The sequence below is a fragment of the Arachis stenosperma genome, chromosome 5 (genome assembly GCF_014773155.1).
Source record: "Arachis stenosperma cultivar V10309 chromosome 5, arast.V10309.gnm1.PFL2, whole genome shotgun sequence".
NCBI classification, from domain to species: domain Eukaryota; kingdom Viridiplantae; phylum Streptophyta; class Magnoliopsida; order Fabales; family Fabaceae; genus Arachis; species Arachis stenosperma.
The window spans coordinates 125950806-125961115 of record NC_080381.1 but is presented as its reverse complement, the minus strand read 5'-3'; the positions used below and the strand labels follow the sequence as shown (position 1 = coordinate 125961115).

Below are 10310 nucleotides of genomic sequence, written 5' to 3'. Positions count from 1 at the left end.
GCCAATCTTAATTTTAATTTTATATTTTTATATATTTTTTAATTATAGCCAAGTTAATCAAAAGAATAAGCGATTTATCGGTTAAATTAGTGACCTACGACCATTGTTTAGAAAATTGAACTGGATTTTTTGGTTCAACCGAATTAATCAAAAACCGATCATTTAGCTGATTTGGTTGAAGTACAAAATTGTTTTACAAAAAGTTAATGTTCTGAAAATCGGATCAGATCGGTTGGTTGGACTGATTTAACTGTAAACCGACAGTATTAGCGGTCCGGTCAGGCATATAAAATCGCTAATAAAAAACCGGCAAAAAATCGTTAAACCGGATGAGAACCGGTCGGTCAGACCGAACCGAAACCCGGCCGGTTTACACAAAAGAGGGTAGCTCCTTCGTTTCTTTCTCCCGTTCTCCCTTTCTTTCTTTCTTTCAGTCAGAGAAATCACACAAACGCAACCACAAAACCCTAGCACTGTAAGCCTACACCACCGCCACAAGGAGTGGCATACTGCCGCCGTCCGTCGCACTCAAAGTTCGCCATCCGTCATCTAGCTTCCCGCGTGCTCCAAGTCTTCAACCCCTGTTCGCTGTCACCGATCGCGGTTGCTTCCTCGAGCTCGGCGTCCGTCGTCTTTGTCTGCTCAGCCGCGCTTCCGTCGCCGTTTGTTTGCCGTTCACGTTCGCGTCTTCGTTCGCGTTCGCTCGGCGTTCACCGTTCGCGTTCACTCGCTGTTCACGGTTCGAGTTCGCGTTCGTCTGGAAGCCACGTTGCTCTGCTTCAAACTCTGCGACCAACCCGCGCCTCCACTCAGCCGTCGAACTGCTCTCTGTTGTCCCCGCCGTGAGTTTCCTGAACCCGCCACCAGACAATACACTCACACAACACCATACTCTTCTTCAACTCTGCAACTTCTGATTTCTATTACAATAAGTATTGATTTGGTAGTGGTTTGGATTTTTTCATAGACTAAATTAAAGTTACAATAGTTATGTTCTCTTCTCTATCACATTGAAATTAAGCATTGAATTCTCTTATTTCGTTTTAATTTTACCGCACTCAACATGTTTGATGAAATGCTTTAACCATATTTCTGGTTGGTTTTATAATTTCTAGCTTTTAGAAACTTACTAATTGATTGCATGTGAAATTAGAATAATTGGATCATAGTAATTAGGAAATTTTAGCTGTACAAATAGCATCTTTGCAGAAACATATTAGCATGAGATTCCACTTGCATTAGTTCTTCGGGTAAATTTTTTAACTTATTGTGAACTTGTTAATTTGCTATTTGTTCTTGTGTTCTTCTGTTACTTTTATTTTTTTTGTTTTGTTGTGATTTTCTGTTCTTGAATTTGTTAAGTTGATAATTTGGTAAATTGTTGGGCTGCTGTTGTTTTAATTTGTCAAATTGTTAGGTTGCTGCGACTTAATTTGTTGGATTTTCTATTTAGGTCTTGTTCTTGTTTATTTGCTAAATTGTTGTTGTGTATTTATTGTTTATTTGCTGGATATTGGTGATCATTGTCTTTGAGATTATTTACTATGCAGGTTTAGTGTCATCACTGTTTTGGAATGTTTTATAATGTATTCATGTTTGTTGCTGTTTTGTAATTGCTGGTTGCAGGTTTAATGTGATTATTGGTTAATGTTTTGTAATGTTTGGTGCTGAATGCTGATTGTTGAGTTCGGATATGGTTGTTTATTTTGACTTAGGTAAAGGGACTTATGGTCATTTTTTCCTGCCTTATACCGATTCAGATGATTATTTTCAGAGGATAAGCACTTATTTATGTATCTTGAGAAACTGTCTTTCTATGTGTTATGAGCATTTGGTGAAGCCTGTATTGTACCTATTCAAAGCTTAGTTTTACCAAATGGTCTTCAAAACAACTCATCCAAAATGCTACTGCACAAATCCAAGTCTATTGTCTCTAAAAGCCTGTATGCACCTTCATTTGGTGAAGCCTTTCTAGCACTAGTCCACTACCAACTTTGTTATTAATAATGTTATCAAATTTATTTATCGTGAGTACTATGTTTATTTTTTAGTTGGATTTATGATAATTCATTTGATATTCTTCCTATTCTTGTGAGATATTTCTTTTAACATTTTGTGTACTGATGAGGAATTGTACTTGCTTGGTATCATGCTTTCATCTCGCAATTTTGCAATTAATATAAAAAAAGGAAAATCCTAAGAGAGTAATTCACCACTCCATTAGAAAAACTTCATACTACCTTATACCCTCAACTTAATACTTGCATATTTATAATTTATTTATTATTCTATTTTAAAACGATTTTTCCAGTTGAGCCACCGGTTGGACCAATAAACCAGTGAACCAGTAACTAAAACGGTTTGATGACCGGTCCGATTCTCAGAACCTTGCATAAACCCTCCACATTCTCTCTCTCTCTCTCTCTCTCTCTCTCTCTCTCTCTCTCTCTCTCTCTCCACGGAACCCTAGCACCCCCAGCCAACAGCAGCAGCAGCCAGCGCCCAGTTCCTAGCGCCGCCGTCGCCGACGAACTCTTCTCTTAAGCCAGCGTCCAGCCCCGGTGTCGCCGATCCTCTTTTCCTAGATCCCTTCTCCTCGCGTTGCTAGGTCTTCTTGGAGCTGCTGTTGGCGTTGCCGCCTCTGTCCTCATCGTCGTCGGCCACCCTGAACTTGTGTCTCTGTCCTCGTCGTCGAGCCCTCTCTCTCGCGCACGCATCAAGCCTCTGTCTTCGATCCCCTCTCTGTCCGAGCTCACTTTCCTCCCTCCCTCGCTGTCACTTCTCTTCCTCCCTCGCCGCCGTAAGCAAAGCTACATCAATTTATGCTTTCTTATTTTGTTATTTTACTGATTCTGAGTTGCTGAAATATGATTGAGTTGCTGATTTTTTTTTGTTCATTTTTGAGTTGCTGAGATCTGAAATCTGTTGGTTGATAATGTTTTGTTAAATTTTCGAAAATAATTGTTATTCTGAGTTCTGAGTTTCCCTCATATGCAAGCCATAGAAGCGAATTGTAAATCTTTGTATCTATCTGTAGCAAGAAAGTAGGCTAGGCTTTACCTGCGGGCAAGCTAGCTAGCAGAAAGTGAGTGAAGCTGCTTTGGTCTACTCTGGGTGCACAATTATTATTGTAATATCCTTTTTGCTGATTTTCTGAAATAATTTTGTGTTTTGAGTTGGGATTGTTGATTGTTGCTGATGTGATTCTGAATTTAGTTTGGATGTTGAGTTTGGACTCTTTGCTTAATTTTCTGTTTTTGGATTCTTTGGCTTTGGATAGCTTTGGATGCCGAGAAATTTTTGGATTCTGAGTTTTTGTTGAATACTTGATTAGTATCGAGAATATAAATGTAATCGAACAAGATTTGGTTTAAGAAAGAGTGAAAGAAGAGCATGTAAACTCTTGATTTAGTTAGTTATTCTGTTTCAGGTCAATAGCCTTCATATATATATAGCAGACATTATATTTGGAAGTGTTGAAAATAATACAATCAATGTGTATTGATTCTCAATAATTATGTTCTCAATTTTAAGTTTTTGAATACATTTCTTTGTTTCTTATATCACAAGAATTCTTCTCTTGAAGTGTTTATCTTGATTGTCAAATAATTGAGCTTGATTAGAGTTTAGAAGTTAATTAAAATTTTTTATTATGAATTCTAAAAGATAAAATATGAACAAATTACTGTGAAATGTAAATTTTTAAATTTTATTGGTTTAGAAAATATTAAATTTGAATATTTAAAATTGTATATTGAATTTTTAATGATTTCATTGTATATTTAATTAAACCGGTTCAATCATGGTTTGATTCCGGTTAGACTATTGAACCGTTGAACCAGTCACTTTACCGGTTCAATGACCGGTTCGGTTCTTGCAACCTTGCCTACGACCGAGTTGATTACCGGTTCGGTTTTGATAACTATGTTAGAATTTACATTTTTATTCTACAACTTTGAAAAAATGCAAAATAGCCCTGACTCATTGGTAGTAATAGTACGCGACACTGAAGAACCCTCTTCTTCTTCGTCTTAGCCGTGAAAAATCACTGGATTCCATTGTTGTTCACTCTTAACTGAATATTTTTTTCTTAGAATAATGAGATATCGGTACGCCATGGTGTGTTCATCGAACCAGAATAGGAGCATGGAAGCGCACTTCCTCCTAAAGAGGCAGGGCTTTGACGTCTCTTCTTACGGCACAGGTGCGCACGTTAAGCTTCCTGGTCCCTCCCTCAGAGAACCCAACGTCTACGATTTCGGTACCCCTTACAAGCAAATGTTCGATGACCTTCGCAGAAAAGACCCTGAACTGTATCCTTCTTCTACTTCTTCAGTGAATCAATTTTCGTTTTCTCTGCATTTTCTTCTACCCTCTTGATTTCTTTGGCTGAACATGAAAATTCGAAGTTCTGGGGTTTCTTTGACTGGAAAAAAGTTCGAAATTTTTAAGCTGAATGAATGCAAATTTTTTTTTTTTTTTGCTGGAGTCTTTGAATGGTGTTTTGCATTGGACGGTTTTATCCTTCACTTTTTTCTCTTCAATTTTGTTTGTGTATTATGATTTGTTTATGTAAATGTATCCCTTTTGCTATGCTGGCCAAAAATGAAAATCAAAGATCATAAGTTGCTTCAAATGGGTAAAGAATAAAAAATGAAAAAAAAAATAGAAATTTTAGCTAAGAAGAATGCAGTTTTGCTCCAATGTTTGGTGTGGTCATATCAGGCAATTGTCTTCTTTTCCATGGAAATCTTGTTTCAAATCTATGATTTGTTTATTTGTGTCTTTTGGCATATAGATGTAGAACCGAGAATTCAATTGGAGTGCATGGTGATTCCTTAGCAAATGGCTTCATTGAATTGAATAAGATGCAGAGTTGATTAAATTGGTTACCCATTGAATACTATTCATATATGATATATGTTTCTGCTGGTGGATTTGAATGTTTGCATTTGTGTTTAGTGTTTACCTTTGAAGTTGAGTCCTTGTTCATTGTTTCATATGGTATGGGTGTATGGCAAACCTTAACAAGAGCACAGCTACAGACGAAATGGAATATTGCCGATGCTTAAAAGAAACTCAACAGTCAAAACAGCACCTCAACGATGGCAAGACAATGCTGCTGATGGCTCCTTTGATGTGGTATTTACATTTGAGGAAAAAGTTTTTGATATGGTTATTGAAGGTTGTCATTCTTGCTGATTTGTTTCAATCTTTTTGCTGTTTCTGATTGTTGAGTTTGAACCTGGTGTCTTGGATAAATGAATTCGAAAAACAAGCTTTTTTCTTCTGTTTCTTAGCATATTGTAGATAGAACATACTGAATAGCATGCTTGTGTTTTAAGCTGAGATGTCTGCCATTGGCATTATAATGCAGTTTCGAAGAGAGGATTATCAGCCATGGTTTTAGCAATATATTTGCAATATAAAAAAATTAGGCAATATATTTGCGAATAAAATGTCTCCTAACTGTGTGTTATTAGCAGCAGAGTTGCAATGCCAGTGGAGTTCACTAATTTTCTGTGTTTCTCTGCTTTTTCTTTATCATTTGTGTTACTGGGGTAAGAATGGCGTCAAAATTTTCATGGATGAAAAATATTTTCCTCACGAACTTTATTGGCGCTTTGAGGGAATTAGAGTGGTCCACTCTTGTTTTGTCTACATAGCTCTCAGATATATTTGCAATTGGTTGCAGACTTGCAGAAACTATGATTTTATTTAAATCTATTCATAGAATCATAGGCCTTCTTGGATATTTTTGTTCCAATATATTATCTATCTTCTAGTCATGTACAATTCAGAAAGCTGTTATAGCCATATGTGGAATGAAGAGCATGTTGGGTGACTTGGGTCTAATGACTCTTCAATCTTAAATCAATGTTTGACAATGGTCTAACTTGAAAAAAAGTGCAGATCTTCACAATAGAAATCACATTCACATGAAAAGTGTGCTGGTAATCAACTTGGAGGTGAAAGATAACCATGAGGAAGCAGCCATAGGAGCAAGGCTTACTTTAGATCTATGTCAAGAGGTTTGTTTCGAACTCAAACGCAATGCATTTTTATCTTTGCATCATGTTATTTAACATGGTATGTCAAGTGTGGATTTCCACCATTGACAAACAAAGTGACCCCTCATAGTTCTCGCAAGAGTATCTAGTCGATGCTAAAAATGGTCAAAGGAATTTTTCAACTTAGATGCTTATCTTAATCGTATGTCTCCATTTTGTAACTGGCTCAAGATAGAAACAGAATTTTTTTGTATTTTGTACGTGTTTTTCCGACACTTGCCAAACATTAGCCCCAAGAGACCAACAAAATGGCATGACTAAAATCAATGTGCCATTTTAGAATTTTGAATAAACATCCAAATTGATCCTCAGGAAATTTCAGATAGGACACTTTGGTTCGTAACTAATTATTATCCAAAAGTTCTCAAGAATTATTCCCATCGGACAATTTGGTCCCCCCATTGTTTTAAAGGTGACTAATTTGTCTTGTGATATTTTTTAGGACCTAATCATATTGTAATAAAATATGTTAGAACTTATTTCTTCAACATACATCTTTATAAATTTGATTGAGAGCGACGGAGGGACCAATCTGTCAGACATAAGTAATTATGGAGGACTTCTAAAGAACAAAAATGTCAGGGACTAGAGTGTCAGATGTAAAATTCTTTGGGGACTAATTTGGATGGCTAGTCTAGAATTTTATATTATGATTTGTGTTTCGTAGTTAATGATGTGTATATGCATTGTGCGCATAGATTGAAGCTACTGATTCATGGGAAGAGACCATTGATGACATTGTTGGTGGTTTTGAAAAACAACACCGGCGGAAGTTGTTGTATGGCATCTCCTTCTACTAATAGAGTATCCAAAATGTTGAGCAGTATTTTCAATTTTGTATGGATTAGTCTTCCATAACTTAGAGCCACTTAATGTAAAATTTGATGTAGATTTCATTTTTAATGAAATTTAATGTATCCTATATGGTTTAGATGTGTCATGATGGTATTCATTAGGAGTCAAGTTTCAAGGGGTGGCTAGTCGCTGACTTTGGTCTAAAGACAACAATTTCCTGTGAGAGAAGTATTTGGAAATGCATTTATAGTTGGTTCCTAATTTTTTTTAGCATACATGATTACAATTAAATTTCATGGCTTAATTTGTATCTTCTTTTTTTTTTGGGTGATATGTATCTATTTTTTTTAGCATACATACACTACATGAGTTCACTTTTTAAGAAGGCATATGATATGCCACTCAACCAAGCCTCCAACCACGCATACATGAATTTGTTAAACTTGTAATTTTTAAAGGTAAAATTTCAGTTTTTGTCCGTCTAACTCTTACCCAATGCAAAGAAGAGTATACAAGATATTTTAAATATTGAAAATACAAGATATCTAAGATTTCTAACAACATTGATTCCGCATAATACATTTAAATTTTTTAAAATTATTTTGACACTAGCAGAATCAAATAAATAAAAAAAATTGTCACTTATGAATATTTCAATATACTTTGGATTAAATAATGTATTTTAAAAAATGTATTAGTTGTATTCTTTTTAAAAAAAAAAACATATTCATCAAATCATTGAATAAATTATTTTTTTTAACTTTCAAAAGATTTAATTTTTTAACAAGATAATCCTCTAAAAATTTGTTTATATTAAATAGATAAGTTACCTAGAAAACTCATATGAAACAAGTTTAGCAAATTATCTAATAGGAAAATAAGAGCAAACTTACTTAAATAAATTGATTGAACTCCAAATTTATTAGATTATAATTTAACTCGCTATAGAATAGCACAAATTACCTGAAAAAACGAACAGCACCTGTAATAGATTATATATATGGAGAATTTTTTTTATCAAAAGATAGATACTTTTATTAGATGAAATAAATGGTCCACATTGAACAACAATCAAAAGGAGAAAATGAAAAGTTCTAACTAAAACAATATGCAATACTCAAGTAGAAGAGAAACGAGTTTATGGGTTTTCAAGAGCTCTTTATATGAAGATTATCTCTATTTCTGTAACAATTATATGAAATGAAAATTTAAGATTTTATTATCATTTAATTAAACTTATTCATTTCTTACACGACTATGTACGATTTATTATATTTGTAAACTTCATTCACAGAATATAAAAATTAAATTCTTTTCTTAAACACTCTCACAAGGTAAATAAAATAATTTTTAATATTTTTAAAAAAATTTTAAATATGTTTTCTTATGCATATTTATTGTTGCTTCTAGAATAAATTTTTTTTTTAAATTTTGTCACAATAATTTTTTGTTTCATTATACTCTTTTATTCTATACAATGACATAGTCTCCATATACTCACCTAGAGGTCGTGAATTCGAGTCTCACTCCTAACTTTAGAAAAAAAAAACAGAAAAATAAAGCTTTTTGAATATTTAAGTAAAAAGTTCAAAAATTTTTCATTGTGTAAAGATTATAGTGACAATATATTTGTTATAAATTAATAAATTTTATTTAATTTTTAATATTTTATCCTTAAATCATAAAACATAAAAAATTTAAAATTTAAAATTTTGTGACAAGTTAAAATATTAAAAATAATTAAAATTATTATATTCATAATTCATATATATATCGATTAAAGTATACGTTATTTAATATCTATGGCATGAAAATATACATTATAAAAATAACATTTTTTCTGTGTTTAAATTTAAACTCACGTGGCTTCCCATCCTCACCTAGAGGTTTCAGATTCAAGTTTTACTTCTAATTAAAAAAAATTAATGAAGTACTCTAGTTTTATATAAATAAGGATTCTAATTTTATTGTTAATCAAATTATTTTATTTTTTATTATTATATTCATTAAATTATTAAACTTTTTTTTTCTTTTGGGTAGAAGTATTAAACTTTTATTATTGAATTCTTTTTTCCAACCTATGCAAATAGGCCCATTGCAACACTCTAACCTATTAAACTTTTTTTTTCCCGATGAAAAAAATATTTAAACTCCACCCACTTGGACTCAGATCAACCTAAAGCTCCATTAGCATTACACACTTTTTTCTCATTCATTTCATTTCAAACCCAACTCTCAACTCCAAATAAATACCCAACCTGCTACAGTTTTTCAACCAAAGCCCAATATCTCCACTGTCCACACTAATAACATCCAACTGCCCCATTATAATACCAGGAAAAAAAAAAACATACAGCTCAGCATACTTGTATTTAATCTCCTGGACATGTTTTCAATTATTAAAAAACAGGGATATAGAATGAAAAACCTCTGTCTATTGTATGTATGACTCTCATCCTCACTACAGAATTGACATCTTTTAACAAATATCTTGTAGTGCCATGCTCAACTTTCCTTACTGTAGCCAATTCCCAAAAAACAAATTGACTAGGCAAAAAACTTTTGTCTGAATGATATCTATCTACTATCTTTAACATTTGTCTGACTCCATAAAAGATCATAGTGTTAATTAGGCCTACCTAATCATTTGAGTAAAGAATATTTACTTTGATCCTTAATCATCAAGATTCAAGACAATTAATTACATCAATCAATAGGAATTAGGAAGAGAGAGAAAAAAGGGGGGGTTTATCTGTAATTTTCTTTTTAAAAATATTGTTTTTATTACATTTCCCTCGCAAGTCACAAGTATAAAGTATTTGAGTTTGACGCAGCCTATTTCACATGTCCACATCCATCTCCACCAAATTTACACTAAGCTTTGACCCCAACATAAAATTACAACAAACACCAACCTTTTTTGTTTCCACAATCACCACTTGTGCTTCTAAATATATTAAATAAATATATCTTGGGGGAAAAATGCGTGTTTGGACGTTGAATAAAGTATATTACACACTTGTTATAAATTAATAATTCGTCGCTTGTATATATAAAATGTTAAAGACTAACTACTTTCTAATAATCATTTCCTATATAATTGCATAATCTATTAGGTATACCATCTTTTTATTCAAGTTATTATCCGTGTAGAAAGTTACTAGATTCTAATATTTTAATACAAATTATGCGATTACTTTTGATTTAAAGTAAATTATATTTTGTTTTAAAAAATTTAAAAATATCACTAAATTTTATTTTGTTTTAATTTTGTCCAAATAAATTTTGAGTTGCATCAAATATATTTATGATAATTAAATTTCAAAAAGTTTAGAATAAATTAATTATATCTAATTTATTTGTGTTAAAAGTTATTTTTATAAAATTATTGTTGAATTAGTCTTAAATTTTTTTAAAAATTAATCATCCAAAATATATTTGATA

At 32.6% G+C, this 10310-nt stretch overlaps 1 protein-coding gene across 1 annotated transcript; it reads left to right on the top strand.

Moving 5' to 3' along the window:
- The first annotated feature begins 421 nt into the window (after window positions 1-421).
- LOC130983031 (uncharacterized) lies at window positions 422-7180 on the top strand. Its single transcript, XM_057907199.1, has 5 exons — window positions 422-842; window positions 4095-4313; window positions 5040-5185; window positions 5914-6032; window positions 6770-7180. The coding sequence occupies exons 2-5, from the start codon at window positions 4099-4101 to the stop codon at window positions 6869-6871; spliced, it is 582 nt and encodes a 193-aa protein (XP_057763182.1). The 5' UTR covers window positions 422-842; window positions 4095-4098; the 3' UTR covers window positions 6872-7180.
- The last annotated feature ends 3130 nt before the right edge of the window (window positions 7181-10310 follow it).